This window comes from Nomia melanderi, chromosome 8 (assembly GCF_051020985.1).
Source record: "Nomia melanderi isolate GNS246 chromosome 8, iyNomMela1, whole genome shotgun sequence".
Classification (NCBI taxonomy): Eukaryota; Metazoa; Arthropoda; class Insecta; order Hymenoptera; family Halictidae; genus Nomia; species Nomia melanderi.
The window spans coordinates 8,449,740-8,467,233 of NC_135006.1; the positions used below are offsets into that span (position 1 = coordinate 8,449,740).

The 17,494-nt window shown below is 33.9% G+C and overlaps 1 protein-coding gene across 2 annotated transcripts in view; it reads left to right on the forward strand.

Moving 5' to 3' along the window:
• Positions 1 to 7,348: 7,348 nt before the first annotated feature.
• The window catches only part of LOC116426414 (neural cell adhesion molecule 1), a 211,849-nt gene continuing 201,703 nt past the window's right edge, over positions 7,349 to 17,494 (forward strand). Inside the window, exons 1-2 of one of the 2 annotated variants that reach the window (XM_031975293.2) lie at positions 7,349 to 8,508; positions 8,617 to 9,218. In XM_031975293.2, the coding sequence (XP_031831153.1) occupies positions 9,113 to 9,218 (106 nt within the window). In that variant the 5' untranslated portion in view covers positions 7,349 to 8,508; positions 8,617 to 9,112. Of the gene's footprint in view, positions 9,219 to 17,494 lie in introns of both variants that reach the window. The other variant, XM_031975292.2, reaches the window with a different exon arrangement.

Below are 17,494 nucleotides of genomic sequence, written 5' to 3' on the forward strand. Positions count from 1 at the left end.
ACCATTATATTTTATTATCTTTTTCATTTAAAATCGTAAATATAACTCAAAAACGATAATTAAGGAACAATAACATTAATGACGACATAATTTTAAGTATTCAGACTACTTTTAATCCTTTATAGTGTACCATTTATGTAGTTGAATAAAAAGCAAATGTTTCACATTTTTCCCTTTACTGCACCGTAATAACTAGATTAATGGTGTTTATGCATTCATGGGAAATATTAAGAAAGTTTCAAAAATTTGGGAAAACCCCCAGGAATAAAATTACAAACTTCAAAATATATTGAAACCGTATTTTTTTTAATGTAAAACCAGACAGAAATTTCTGGTAGACCTCCAATTTCTATTGAAAGAGAAATCGATGAATGTAAAGGAGTTAAAAAAAATTAGTAAAAGAAGCAATAAAAAAAATTCAGAAATAACAAACTAAAATTATTTTAAATTTAATTATAATATATTTTGAAAAATTTTGAATTTACATACAGTTCCGCAGTCTAGTGCATACGTTATGCACAGAATGCATAGAACTTCTACTTCCGACCAACTTGAATCTGATCATTATACATGTCGTTGTAGAATGTGCTATGATTAATGCATGCACGGTTACATTGAGTTTAAGTTACGGATTAAAACTTCGATCCGGAGCGAATGGTATCCGCTTGGTGAATAATCATTGTCAATTAGTGGCATAACGGAAACTGTTTCTCCTTCGCAAGATTAATGAGGCTAATATCAGTATATATCCAGATCCTAACTGAGAATCAATATGTTACCGTTCAACGTGCGTTTGTACGATCAGAAGCCAGTAATACAGGTATTTCGCATAGTCATCGAGTACAAGGGGGGCTGACTTTGTTAGGTACATCAGCGACTTGCATGTGGATCGAGAAAATTTATATAAATCAAATATATGAACTACCATTAATAAGGAATGTCAATCTAGTACATGATTAAACTTCGTTATAACATATGAATCGCTCATTTTAAAAATGACTTAAGTCCATTTAAAAAAGAATGTTAAAAAAGGAAGAAAATAATATAGAATTGAAATTGTTACAACCATTCAGTTGATTTTTTTGAAAAATGGACTTAGGCCACTTTCAAAATAAACTATTCATATATATGTTGTTAAAAGAATGTATTTAATGAGAGTGTATGTGATGCTACATATATAGACGTTATGTAAGTACTTACTCAGGCATTATAGTTTGTATCACTATATTTTATATGGTATTAAATTAAACACTACATTAGAATACAATGGGTAAGTCGAGGGAAGATGGTCCACTTTTTTCAAAAGAACTATTATATCATAAATGTCATTGACACCTAACAAAAAAATATATTTGTGAAAGCAAATATGTTTAAGAAGAATAGATAAATAGACTCTTTGTATAGAATTCAATGCATTACTAAAAGCAATTGAAAATGTAATCATTTGATAATTTAAATGAAATCCATCTGACCCGGAATTATCCTATATTTTTTTTATTTCGTTCAACATTTCTAAAAAGCTAAGTTTAAATATATATGGATATACTTACTAGATGTGTAAAACGAATTCTTATGTTTATCTTACCACTACATTCACTGAACAATTTAATTTTATTTAATAGAACCAAAGAGAAGTAATAAATCGTGTCCGAATTATCAATATCTGATAAATACAAATTGTTCGTTTCGAACATTTAATATCCATTCCCTTTGAACTCTTAAATCTTGTATTCAATTCGTCCGTTTCTCCCGATAGAAAAAAAACAATGTTTTAGATTGAGTGAAAAGTGAAGCGAAACATCGTCCTCACGTTTCGCAGATTAAAAACGCGAGTGGAAGATCGCGTGGCGTACCTCAATGTAGATAACCATTCAATGTAGATCACCATACACAGCCACACGTAATCATCACAGAGATTGGCTCCTACACCTTCAATCGTAGTCTCCGATTACAATTCGTTCTCGACAAGCATCGACACTTTATAAAAATTAGACTTCTTAAACCTGACACCATTCGATCCGTGAGTTCGTGCGATTAGCTTCCAGTAGGCTTTATGAAATCCGAAGTCGATCGAATAGTACAGCATGCCTCGAAGTTAATAGTGCATTTGATACTCTTATTGTTTGTTAACACGCACAGAAAAGGAGAGTATTACGGACAATATATACGTAGATGTTTTCATAGTTTCTCTGTAGAATCCGCCCTTTTCCGATTATATCACTATTAATAGTAAAACACCTTATGTAACAAATAAAACAATAAAGCAATTTTATGTAAATATAAAATACATTTTAATTTACCTAAGTTGATTCATATTTTATAAGTCTGAAAATAATTGACAGTTCTCGAATATCTTTGCGATTTATTTATCTGTTTTGTTTTCCTAGATTAACAGTATCTATTTATTTAAACTGAGAAACATAACAAATTTTTAGTATAATTTTGAATGATAAAAATATACAATATAATTTTGTATAATGAATTTACATATCTTAACGTAGTTTTACATTATCATATCTCGTTGATTTCTTCGTTATCTTGATGAAACTTGACAGAAGTGTGTGAATGTTATAGAAACAAAACATAAAGATTACAATTTAATAGTACCGATGTAACTCATTCATAATACATAATGCTCTTACTCCTAACTTTTCAGTGCTACAAGATACGCATTTTACAATATACAATATCTTTTATTTCATTTTATTCTATAATTTAATTCTGTAATATAATTCTAACAATATAATTCTATCATATGTTCGGCTGGTTGAGTTTATTTGAGGTAAACATAGAGAGAAGTGGATGCGATTGTCTTATTCACTGACGACACGCTTCCATCTTTCCGACGCGGATAAGAGTTGACAGTGATGAGAATGCAAGAGGGAACTAGAATCCCGTAATGTAATAAAAGTGCTGATGCCAGCATGAAGGGGACCAGAAGGTGCGATCATGAGATGTGAATAACATATTTTTCTGTTTACGAATGAAATCATATTTAGAGACATCCACTTAAAAGGATATACAGTTGAATCATTTATTTTCATTAAATTTCTTGTTACTGAAATTTATGTAAAAAATTAGATTGAATTTTCTACACCTGTGGATCGCCTGTTGCTGTTTACAAATTTTCGCATTTGCGAGAATACACGAACAATTATCAGTTCAGAAATAATACTTACAAAATATGCAACTAAAGTTATTAAATTAAAATCGCTCCTAACAGTTTGGATTGAAACTAAACATTAGGATATATGAGTGTCAAACGTAACGAAGATAGATTAACGATACCATATCTTTTAAAAATGAAAACATTGTTATTATTGTAATAGATTTATTGTATAATAGTTAACGTTAAACGCTATGAGTTTATACAGTTAAGTATTCAAAGTTGCCTGGAAACTGATCTAAAATCTAAAACCTTTAAAATCTGACCTAAATACATGGTAATAATGTACATTTTTTAGTATGAGCATAGCCATTAATTTCACATGCATGGCGATATTCATTGTAACTTTTATAACTCGTAAAACGAGATTTTATTTTTTCAGTGAATAATTATATTTTCAAATATAAACTACAGAAGAAAGATATATAAAATATTTCACCTACTTAAAAAATCCATAAATCTCTTTATATTTCACATGGTGTGTATAATATTTCGTCACCCCAGTAATGTATTTAATAATTTATTATCACATTAACAACGTTATTAGTTTTAAGTGGAGAAGTGTTTGCCAAAGAAACAGTTAAAGCTAAGTGTGTCCTCTAGCGTTCCAACTCGTGCACTTACGTAACCCCTTAACAGTCAGTTAACAGTTCGTGAATTGTATTGTATCTCCTGAATTCGATTGTGCTGCCGTGCTATTGCCATCCAATTAGAGCTAATCGGCGAACTGTTAACCAGTGAGTACAATATTAAACTAAATAGGAAATTGAACAATTTGAACGATGCAAATATATACATATATAGATGTATACACTTGCTTAATCGATAAATAGTCACTCATAAAGGTATTTCTCTATCCACTTATGTAATATATGTTACATATCTAACGGAAGTTAAAGTTATAATTATCTAGCATAATTTATACTGCCATACACATTGATTCATATATAACTTACTTTTAATTACACATTTAGTTACATAAATTTGAACACATTCAAATTGAGAAATTATACATAGTTTAGTCATTTAAAATGATTAGTACAATCAGTACTAAAATTTAGTATAATCAGTACAGTTTAATAGTAAGCATTAACCTGATTGGTAAAATATATCATACATACGAATGGGCGGGTATTTCCGTGACCAAGTGTACACATATAATACACGGCATAATTTATATGACTTACACGCCACGCACACAGTAAACCGAGGCGAACTATGAAAACTGGCAACGGCGATTTGGTTTCTCGTACCGTTCGGCTGACCTTTGACGAAACAACTTTCGACATATGTACTACGGTGAAGAGTTCCGATTCGCCGGGACGTTACACTAGGAAAGCTTTGAAAACAACGATGCACACGTAACTAATCCGAGAATGTTCCTGAACGTTCACAGGGGATTTAGGGACGGGGTACCTTTGGAGATACCTACTCGATGAGGATTAGGAAGTGATTTGCAGGCGATTCCCGATAGCGACGGAAACACGAAAGCCGGAATTTATCGCGATCGCAGAGAGTTCTCGTAGTCATGAAGTTTCAGAGGGGGTGTTATCTCGCGCGTGCACCAGCTATGCACGAACTATCAGTTTTCATGAACATGTTTATGACGCAAATAAGCGTCCCCCTCTCAATTGGAAACATATGTTGCGTGATGCTCATTAACCCCATTTTGACTGGTGCGCGCTTAAATTTGTAACGGTGACCTTTAAAGTTACACCGGTCGCGAGGCGAAATGTATTTTGTGTATCGAACACACCTCCTTTCGGACGAGCTCTGCGCGATAACGCGTATCGCGAAATTACAAAGATTAAACGAACTGTTTGTTTGCATCGGTTAATTTTGAATGGACTCTAAATGTCAGCGAAACCAAGTATTTGTTCAGAATAAACTTTCGATGCAATACTAGCTGGTCCGTGCTTCATTGGGTATTTAAAATCTCAAAATCATCCAGTTGTTTTTCTGCCTGCGATGAGTTCATTTGCATACGTGTATGCTCATGCGTATAGAGATGACTGTTCAAAGATCATGAATTTTGGATTAATTGATGAGATTTATAATGAACGAAGCGTTCGTACATCTCGTGTATGCTTATTTGTTGGTTTCTAACGGATGGAAAGTATTATATCAGATGTATTGTATAATTTAGTTTATTTGAAAATTCTTAAAGTAATCCGAACATATTGTATATGTGGAAAGAATTTTTCTTTTCTTTTTTCTAGATCTAATTTGCCTGTATCATGCTCCCGGTAACAAGATAGTGTTTTTCAATCTATGTACATTTTACGAGCTCCCATTCCTTAATTACAAGCATAAATACAGTTATACGTTGTAATCCATAAACTTTATGGGCTTTGTAAGTGTTATGGCGATAGAGGTGAGAAGAAGGTGATTCTCTTTAAAAAACTATGACAACATGAGAAAGTGAAGCATAGAGGTCTTGATTTTCAGGGAAACGACTTCAAAGAACCGTTAAGTAATCACGTGCTAACAGTAAATATCAATCTAACGGATTTCTATGTAACCTATTTCTTTATATGTATATTGACATCAACAGATCTTAGATAATATGTAAATACTTGTGCTTCGAACTTTTAAAAGGTCATGTACTTTTTCGACTTGCACATTGGTCGCGTTTCGTTTAAAGTTATTTCTTTAAACGTTTAAAACTCTCAAAATAAGAGTTGTCTACGAAGAAACTTTCAGATGTTTTGGAACCACTAATCTTCTAAGTATAATTTTATAAAACTGTTATTGCACGTATTGGGCCAAAGAAGTACTAAAAATAGTTATTTAAAAACAATGACGTCTAATAGCACAACAGACTTAGAAAATGTTATGCAAAAAGAAGAATATTACAAAAACATTGATCTTTTTATTAAAAATGGTTAATTTAATTTTTCATAAGAACTACTTATTTTTCTATGTCTTCTTTATTCTACAAAGTGTAGACAATAAACAAAATGGTTAAATTTTTGTTATTTTAATATTAATATTACATTTAAAATTATTACATTTTAATTTGACAACAATCAAACTGTATTGATGTTATCAATATTTTTATTAACGACTGTTACTACCTTTCTACTTAGATTAAACTTTAAAGATCATAAAATATTATTTCGGTAATATTTACAGAATCAAAATAAAATCCCTGTTCATCGTGTAAATGATAGAAAACATACACAAATGAAAAAAGTTTGATAAATTTCTATGCTACGTGCAGTTCAAACAAAATCGACTAAAAACGATATGTAATCTAGCCGAAGATGATCAAAGTCATTCTTTCTTGCACAATCCGTTAAACTTGAAAAATAATTTCTCCGCCGTTTTATTAAAACGACCAAAGAAACCCTACAAATATAATATTACTCACACGCACAAATCGCAAATAGCAATACCATGCAATGCCGCACATAACCGACAATATTCCAAACCGCAATAATCTTCCCCTAAATGCGCCTTCCGGCTCGACATGGTATCCCGAATTACGAATATCAATTAATTCACACGTTGTTGCGAAATGCGAAAATTACGGCCACCTTCGAGCCATAAAACGTATTAATTTCTGAACCCGTTAGACACGGGGCACGGGGCTAGGGCTCATAACTCGTTACGTAACACGGCAATTCTCAAGAATTCCTCCCGTCGAAATTCCCCGGTTCAGGTGTTCGGTTCTAGCTATTTGATAATAAAAATGGAACGTCTCGGAAATGATTCGAGCAGAGCGCGTTACATTCTGCAGATCTTATTGCTCCTTTTATTAAAACGGACAAAGAGAGCCGAAAAGGAAAAAGGGACAGAGAAAGAGAGAGAAGAAAAGCAGACCAAGAAAGAGTATCCTTCTCCGGATCGGACCGTCGATCCTTCGAAGATCTTCCGTGCTGGCTGTACCGCAGCGATTATAGCGACTCATTAGCCGCGCCAGTAAATCATAGCGATCTCAGCGCGGCGGTACGCACCAGAGAAAGCGAGAGGAAGGGACCGCAGAAGAACGCACGCCCGTGGAAAACCGGCAGAAAGCAAAGGTGGACGTGGATCCAGCGCCTGAAACGGCCGCGCCGCGCCGAGACAGAGACAGACGTAGCCGGCGTGCTCGACGTCGGCCGAGCTACCGCGAAGATGCCCGAAGCGACCTGCGGTGGTCCTTCGCGGTACTCAATGGTTCAGTACCGAGCCGCCACGGGTCAGGACTCGACGTGGCTCTATTATATGGGGGGTTTGTTATCGGCGAGCTTGCGGTCGTAATCACGGTGCTCTAGCTGGTGTATGAATTAAAACAGTGTCAAGAACGCGTCAACCCATTCCCCGCCGTTTCTCGCATTCACCTTCATCGCCACTAATGACCAGTTCAATTAGGATGACCGATGCTTCACGTGGACTGCAATGACAAAGGATTTTACCGTGTAACGTGTGTCGTACATTAGTCTACCATGAAACGCGTAAATCTCCGGCGAAAACAGTGGACAGTTGGTCTGTAGTGTTTTTGTCGAAGAAATTCGAAGAACGGTGAATGTACACGTGTTCGCGACCTGGTGCACGCTTGGACGCGATCGAACAGTTAGATCCTTACTCCAACTCGATTAGCAGAGACCGGTGGTCCCGTGATTGGTTCGTGAAGTGTGCGCGAACCTTTCGATAGCGGTGGACAGGAAAATAATTATCGGTTGCCGACGCTCGTTGGAGCAGCTTGATCGGCTGATTAATATCGACGCGCGAGAATTGAATTGCGCCTACCGATGGATGATTCTTGCGCCTTTTGGAATACGTATACGCGCGGCCAGTAGTACGGGTAAACGAGCCGTGAGATAGGGGCAAGTTCATTGGGAGCTAGTGGTGCAGTAAACTAGAGCCGTGTCCGGAGCGTTACTTGCGGCCAAGTTAGACTCCGTCCGGAGACCGGCAATTTTCGCGAACGAGCTCTACCTAAACTTGCTTTCCATTGAAACATATCGCCGATCCAATGTCACGCCATCCTGATGCCAGTTACTGTCCGACATTAGCTATCATCCGATCTTTTTGAACGCGACAGGCCACGGATGGTGTTCGAAGTGCTCCTTCAGTTACACGTGAAACGTGCTTCGGTCAGGATTACACTGCCATTTTCTTATCGTCTCTGATATATTAGATCTCTCATTTCCTCGTAGCCAAACGTATGCTAAAACCCGATTGTTCGAGTAGAAATCCGAAACGGTACCTAACTCGAACCGTGAACAAGTTCTAACTATTACGTGTGTGTTCCATAATTTTCTACTCTGTGAATCCGAAAACCTCACGGTTTCTCTGACTGGCAGTAGACAGTGCGTCGTGGGAGGATTTTTCCAGCCGTTTTACAAGAATAATTTGTGAGTTCTAAAACGTATCGCTAGTTTGAATCCAGATCAATCCGTGATCGGTGGACATTTACGGTTGAAGATTTTTCGGAAATCTGTTGTTAGCAATTAAATCCGCAGGTCGGGAGTAATTGAGACACGCTCCCGTGTCTGTTGAATCGGTGTGGTGTTCAGGAAGAAGCCGAATCGATTGACACAGCAGTATCTAATCAACGATAGAGGCTGCAGGGTCGTTTGGAGAAGCGATTGTCATCGGATCGTCTAGGAGCAGTTAAAGCGATCAGGTGGCAAGTGGTCGTTCGCGAACGAAAACGGAGATATCGTCTGGGAGGACGCAAAGCCGGCGAAACGATGTCGACGACGGCGGCGCAATGCAGTACCGGCGGCAGCAACACCGGCACCAACAACAACGTCGACAACAGCAACAGTAACAGCAGAAGCAACAACAACAACAACAAAGACAGTGTCGACTGCAGCAACACCGGCTGCAATTAGTGCCGGTTCACGACGGTCGCGAGACTGGGTAACCACTGAAAGGGCGGCGGCGGTAGGTTAGGTCGGGTCGAGGCAACGCTAAGGATTCGAGGGTGTGTGCAGTGCGCGAAAGGGAGACAAAATGTGGTGGAGGTGCCAGTGGAGTGTCGCGACTACAACCACGGTGTTCGTGTTGGGGATTGTCACGGTATACTCGCAGGTGGAGATATCTGATCTGGATCAGCCAAGTGAGTTGTACATAGTTATTATTGTTTATATGCAGATGCTGCGTCTGAGTAAGGTAGGCAAATCGTTGCGTTGTTCGTTACGCGGATTTTTGTGCCGGACTTTCCTTATGGAACACCGTTGCCCTCAGGGAAATAATGCTAAACAGCTTCCCGTGAAATAAATTGTAATTTTTTAAATTATTGCGTTCATATTTGAACGAAATCCGACGCGTTACTTTGTTTTTATTTAAAGAAGCAGATACTTTTACTGTTAATAAAGTGTGCGATAGAATTGGTAAAAGTGAAAATTTTTTAAGTCACTTTTTACTGATTTTGTTAGGGGTTGAAGAAAACAATTATTTAGATATGAATAATATGGTTTTATAATTGTATGAGTTTTTAAAAATTAATTTACGTTTTATGATTCAGTTGACTTTCAAATGGGCCACAGGAACAGATAAGAATTTGTCTCGGATAACTCCTGAATTATACCGTGTTTTTAGTGGCACACATGTAGTTTAAATCCTGTTTTTTTAAAGTAAAATTATGAGTTTTTTCATTTGTTATTTGCGTAATATAAATTAAATGAGGAAGAAGTGACTTGGCAATAGATAAAGAAGAATTAATATGTATTTAATAAATATATTTGTGCATTATCAGAATTTAATTTTAGTCTTGCAAAATATATTAATTTATTTGCTAAAACGAAATAAGAAAATATAAAATAATGAATTTAAAGTGTAATTGAAACGAACGGTAAACAAAATTAGTATAGCTTTAGACATTCTTTAGCGGTTTAAAAATAGAATTGCATTCCTTGTCTTCAGATAAATAATATAAAACCAGGAATTGTATAATAAAATTTTAGCCACCAAAGAATGTTGACAATTACTAGCGTCATTAGTAGTATCTTTTAAATAAATTAAACAGCAGATTGGCTGCTATTGATTGTATCGCATGTGATTTGCGTTTTATTTAACAAAAATTATAATTATCGAAATTTTACTTTCCTCTTGAAGGAGCATAAATAACAATGAATTTATGTAATTTTATAAATTGTTCGTAGTGGGAAAATATAATTCGCATTAATATAATATATAAAAATATTTATCAAATATATTATTTACATAATGTCTTTTCGTCGGAATCGTTATAATCTACATTATAGTTATAAGAATTACCAAAAATATAAGATTTATGTCTCTGAGGTATTAATATTTGAAGAGATTTCATAAGCTCGCAGCCATAATATTTATAGCATATTTCTGAGGTGTCGCAATGCTTATTCTTAGGTGTAGTATTTTGAGAAAAAAATGAAGGAGAATTGCAATTTTAAAGAAGAAATTAATGCACGGAAAGTTTGCGATACAAGTGTCAATACGTTTATTGTAAGAAGTAAAATTTGTAATATAATTATATATGTATATATATATATATAACAAAAAATTGATTTAAAAGTTGCTTTGTCATTATATCTTCTAATTGTCTGCAAAGTTAATCAGATTAAAAGTTTCATTAATATACTGATAATAAGGTAACTATAGCAAAAATGTTTCGTTAACAATGGCATCAACTTATGATGTCTTAATATTAATTCAGAAGCTAATATTAATAGCAGTATTGATTATCGGAAAATACATAAATAATACACTTAATGTACCTTCTTGTTTATTGTACCTAAGCCGCGATCTTGAAAGTGAATTTCCTTTAATTGATTAGATTGTGTACAGCGGAGAAAATATGTATCGGGGAATACCTATTATATCCATAATGCATATTTCATAATATACTACTTAAAATGTAACTTATACCTTGAAAATCAATAAGAATTAGGCACTTTTCAAAATTGATTATTCATTTATAATTACACATATATGAACGACTAATTAAATATGAAAATAATGTTTATCTTTGAAATTGAATAGTTAATTGATCTACTTTTCCGTTTGATTATCATAGCGTTTTTACTGATCCTGAATATTCTCTAAGCAATAATTTAATAAATAATATGACACACGTGTTTCTTATAACATATGATTAATAATTACAATGAATGTATTCTTATTAACAAATTAATTACTATTTATATCTAGATACACTGTAATCAGAAAAATCATTTTCCAATTTGCAGATGAATACTAAATTGTTTCGGTGTACTTCATTGTCAGAGTTAAAATGTGCAACTATATTTTCAGTTTTGCAATTATAAATAATAACATTCTATGTTGCATGTTTATTTCATAACAACATGTTTCAATGAAAATTTACTTTATTTTTATAAGTACTTTTCATATTTTAAATATTATATTTTTACTAAAGCTAGTTAGTAATTAAAATAATATTAAGATGCCTAATTAAATGGAACACTATATATTAGAAATTCAATAAGAGGTGTTTAAATTTTTATAACGTTAAATGCTTGTTTCTATATTTTAAGTATTTCTTTAATATCATATTTGATAACAATGAAATCGTTTACAGTAAAATGTGGTTTAAAGACTTTTAATACAAAATCATCTTTCTTCTTGTGTGAAGGGTGGGCTACAAACTGTGTTACCACGTTGATTGCCACTGTGATCATCGATGATGAACATCAATTTGCCTAAAACTGACAAACAAGTTGAATGCCACCGTATAAAATTTCTTGTTAAAAATTATTTAACGACACAAACAGTAGTGTACAGCGAAAAATGTATTATTTAATTATTAAAAGTTACAAACACCACTGTAATCGTGCTAAAACAGCCAATTTTTCAAAAATAATTTTATATGAATACAATTTCGCATACAATAAAGTATGTTACAGAATATTTTTTCAATTAATTATTTTTAACAATATCACTCCTTGTAAGATTATGAACTGTAAATGTACATTAATAAACTGATACATGAATAATAAAAAATCTAGTATTTCTTATCTATCATAAATAAAGAATCCTAAACATTTCCTTATCAGTTCTGTTTTTCATTATTAAGTCGATGGTAGAGAAAAAGTGTTTCCACGGTACAATGAATGAATAATTCTAATTAATAAAATTTATCTCTGCTACGAATCATACATTTGACACTTATATGAAATGCGCGAAGTTCGCGTGACAGTTAACGCATAACTGATGCAGCACTTTCTATTCGTCATGCTTTTATCCTTGAAAATCATGGTAATTCAAGTTAAGTACATTTCATTAGTTTCAACAATCAGCTTTCAGCATGTTCTCTCGCTGTAAATATTAACAATACTGAATAACATTTTATCTCAAACATTCTTTACTTACACTATTTAATTTTGTTGCAACCCTATGGATACAGCTGTTACAAACAAACGCTGAAGCGTGACAGGTAGAATTAAATTTATTTATACGGCAGATTTATAAAATAATTTGTGAGAATAAGATTCATCGCGTTGCGAAAGAACTTTGTGAACATTCCGTCGGTAACCATTAGCAATTTCTTTTATTGGATTGAATGTCGTATTGCGTCTGCCTGATACGTTTATTTTGAGACATTTGCGTCGTTTTTTTAATTAACACGCTATGCGTGGTAGTGCGTAATGATACACTGGATTCCGACATGAATTCCATCATGTTGTATAAACACCTGAGTTACACAATACACCCGGTTACGAGCATATTTTCCCATCGATAAAGACGACGAGCCAGAGAGCACAAACGGTTCTTGGAAACTCGTGACAGGTTGGTAATTGCACTCGCGATGAAAAAGTCATGCGAGCATCCGTTCCCACTTTCATGAAAATAAAAGGAATGAATTTCTATGAGACAAACCTGTTCCGAGATGTATACAGGTATAAACGAGAACGTTTTCCTTTCTTTCTAATCCAATGATATACTCATTTGTTTCATTCATTAAATTCGGCGGAAGTTATCAAAACGAGAATACCGATACATCATTGGATCTAGGGAAGTGGGTAAGGTATCTTTTTTCTATAGCAGTCACTTCAAAAGAATTTATCGTGGAAGAAATAATTAGATTAAACAACTTATACACGAGATAGTATTATTTACTAATACTTTCCTCAGAAACTGTCCAGATTATTTAATAATATTTCGCAAATAAATTCGTACGTAATAAAAGAAATTTTTAATTCATTGAGATAAAAAGCAAATGTGATTTTCTTTGTACGCCTAGAAAATCGGCTTTTCTTCTTCGTAAAATATTTAATTAAATCTTGTGTGCAGGATAAGGAATTGAAATTTTCGATTTTATTCGTACAATAATTAATAAGCCTATATTTTCATTTCAGTCTTCACTGCTGCCATTCGATGCTACTCCGGGATTAATATCATCTTAATCCTCGGTTGAATTTCAATTCAGTCACTCTGCCTGTATCAGGGAACTCCAAAGCCGGATAAGAATTTATAATGCGAGGCAATACTTTGTCGTTTGCCGAGCGTAATAGGCTCTGTATTCTTTTGTCCCGCGAAATTAATATTAAAGCTCACAATCCGTATGGAGGGACAATAAAACTGAGGAATAAAATCCTCCTCGTCGATTTAAGAGCGCCACGCACAAGCCTAACTCGCGTGACTGAAATGACAGTTAAACTAGTTTAATTAAAACGCTGCTTTAAGCGCCGTCTGAATTTACGGTCAAACGACAAAGAAAAAGAAATTTTCGGCGCGAGCCGAGGAGGGGGAAAAAATGGAATTTCAATAGGAAAGTTTGGTTTTCTTCCCGACTGGGTCATAAGTCGGAAAATACATAACGTGGTACAAGCTCATGTAACTTCCAAAACTTCGTTGTAAGAGTTCTCTATTTATTAAAACGGTCTTTTCATTGGCGTCCCCATTACTCGTTGACCCATTTTATCATCTAGTTTTCACGAACGCGTCAATGTAATATGTAGTTACGGCATTAATCTCTTAACCTACGTTGCGACAGGATTTGCCTAACATGTCTGCGCTAATGGTATTTCATTCTTGAATTTATAATAGCTGTAGATAATTATGTAAGATTACACTGTGAAAGGGTAAAGCCAGAAGGTTCACTTAATCGATTACGAGGTTTGCGAATTTAAATGAAAAATAGAAATTTGATCAGTAGTCCTTACATTTTTTGCTACATCATGTGTTAGACGTTTACATGTATGTATTGAATTGTACATGTTAATGGGAACATAAATATTTCTATTAACTCTTTGCACTCGTATGTCATGCTAGAGATGACGATACAGATTTGTTATAAAACGTTGGAAATTATTTTAAACAGTACCACATTTTAAAAGATTATAAAAATTACATCTTATAATAATAATAATAAATAAAATAAATATAAAACGTTGAGTTTTACCGCTGTAGATTACTTTCATTCATTTCTCTAAAAATAAATACAAGTTTACACCCAACAACATTGAGAATAAATCCAGTGCAAAGGGTTAATTACAGACGGCAGGCGAAGAAGCAGTGTAGAGTGAAGTTTAATTGCTAGAAAGTTTTGGGAATATTTCTCGTATTATCATTGTGCGTTTACGAAAATTTGAATATTTAACATCTCCCACTGTTTACTTTACAAACATCTAATTTAGAGTACTTTTTTTCATCGTTTCTATACCGTGCAAAAGTTCGAATTTAATAACATAACAAATATGCCACATTAATTACGTGATCTTGAAATCAGTTAATTTGTATCTGAAGTATAGTTCTTTAATCAAATTTAATAAATTGGTGTACTGATAAATTTAAATACTGACAGAGGTAGTTTGCCAAATTTTCAATTAGTTTTGGTACAATAATGGGTGAAAGTGGAAAGACTCGAGATCTTAAATTTAATCATTTGATTTAGATCTCGAGTCTTTCCACTTTCACCCATTATTGTTCCAAAACTAATTGAAAATTTGGCAAACTACCTCTGTCAGTATTTCATATGCTTGTAACATAGAGATATACAATATTTACAATAAAATTAACAAAACCATTGAAGCAATGTTTTTCTCAGTTATATATAGTAATACTTTTAGTAGATGAAACACATGTTTTATAATCGCAAATATGGTGTAGATGTCTAATACGAAAAACGGTACATTGAGCTACTCAGTGAAAGGGATTCACGAACAAACATAGTGCGACAGTAAAACATTTTCATCGCATTTGGAAGCGGATAATTTCAGTTACAATTGCCTGTTCCATCTACAAAACTGTCCCGCAATAGTGTGATCGAGAGTTGTTCCCGCACTTCAACCGAATGTGTTCAACATTCGTTTCAACAGGTGCTGGCAAGGATGAAAATCCGAAAAGTTTTCCGTGCGTGGGCCATGTTAATTAATACTTTTTATGTTTGTTTACACACGGAAACCTGGAAAACGTTCAGTTGAATGGTGTTCTACGAAACTTCACTATATCTAGTTTTTTTCACAGCCACGAGTATTGTAATTAATAACAACAGTACGTGCATGTTAACTACACGAATTTCCGGCATGATAGCTTGTATCCTAACATTCAGTCGGCGGATTAAAAAGTTCGGAGAGGAGCCTCGTATTTTCACGGTATTTTTTGCGGTAATCGGTCAAACAGGGTTTACCGTTAGGACAGGAGATTGCTCAATGCTGTGATTCATTTTTAAACATTACGGAGTAATAGTTTCTACTAATTCCTTTGCCATTGAAACTCTCAGGAGTTTATGGTTTATAGCTTGGAAATATCTTAGCTATAGATTTATGGGCATTATAATGATCGTAAAACGATAATATACGACCGGACCGGGCTTTTAATTTGTCCACTATTAGTATCCCACGCGATAGAGTTTGTTTTATTAATTATCCTCCTTTGCTGCCTTGGGAAAACTGCTTGTACGCTTCGTTACTATTCTTCCACGTCGAACGTGTTTCAGAACGGTTTTCACTTTTACCTCGGAACGTTCATTCATCAGTGCAATGCAAACGCAGGAGCCTCCATTTGGAACGGTTGTTTCTAGGAAATCGCTCGGTAACCACCGCAACGCTGACGTTGAATGCTAGCTATGTAATTTCGAAAACCGCACACGGAAGAGTTATTTGTGATTTTTTCGCCAGTTAACGTTTTGATTTGGTTATATTGCCAATTAAATGTGTGGATAATTTCTTGGATTTTATTAACATGAATTTTCTGATAAACATAAGAAATTCTTTTACAATGAATTTCGAATTCTTTGCAGAAACTTAACTGGTCATATATAGGACATGGTTAACTACAATTTGTAGAATATAAATAATACTATGAGTAACAAAGATGATGGAACAGAATTTTATTTTGTTGTTGAGAATTTCATCGCAGTTATTTTAATATATATATAAGTAATATTAAACATTATTGAAAGTCTTCATTTTTACTGTGTCTGTTATGGACTTGCATAAACTCCTGCAGTCTAATAATATATAATAGGAAACAGTTAATACTTACTAGAACGTAACCTTTCAATCTATGCAAGTATTCATGTGTGTTAATCAGAGATACAACCGCAAATTACATCACAATACAAATTGTTTCATTCACATAATGACGACTCAGTATTATTCTGTAACATTTTTCTGCCTTTAAATAATTTTTTAAACTACTTTCTTTTGAAAAATACTTCTTATAATTTAAAGTTTTAACGGACTAAATATACTCAATTTACGTAAATATCTATGTATCTTTTTTGTATCTGAATTGTAATTGAATACAACTTTAATCAACTTTTTAGTGCATAGCGTGTATCTAATTATTAGATTAACACCTAAGTATGTAACTTTCAAAATCTTCAATTGTCCAAAGGAATAAAGAAGATAGGAATATATTACAAGAATGAGTAGAGCTTAATAGTAAGTACATCAGTTTATGTTAGAATATTTGTAGTCTTAAAAATATTTTTCAAACGGTACATTGTGTTCGAAATCGGCATATTACGAGAACATTGAAACATAATAGAAATATAATAGAAATTTTGAACAAAATACTGAAATATAAATGTAACTCTGATATAAATATAGGTTCCAATTTTATCGTGAAAACACAGTCAATTTTCTGTGCATCATATAGCCTGATCAATTCATACGATTAAAATCTCGCCCTGTAAACAGTCGGAACATTTCGAAACTGTTTTAATTACCAGGAAGTTGAAAATTCCTCGGTTCCACGCTTTATATTGAAACTTTCCGTGAAACGGGCACGTGAAAAATTTCCTTGTATTTCTCAAACGAGCTATTATGGCACTGTCCTTTCCACAAGTAATAAATTTAGCTTCAATGTATTTACGCGGGCGGGGGACGGTTACTCTATGTGCCCGGGCCCGGCAAAAGAGGGCGATGACACTCGAAACTGGCAATTCTA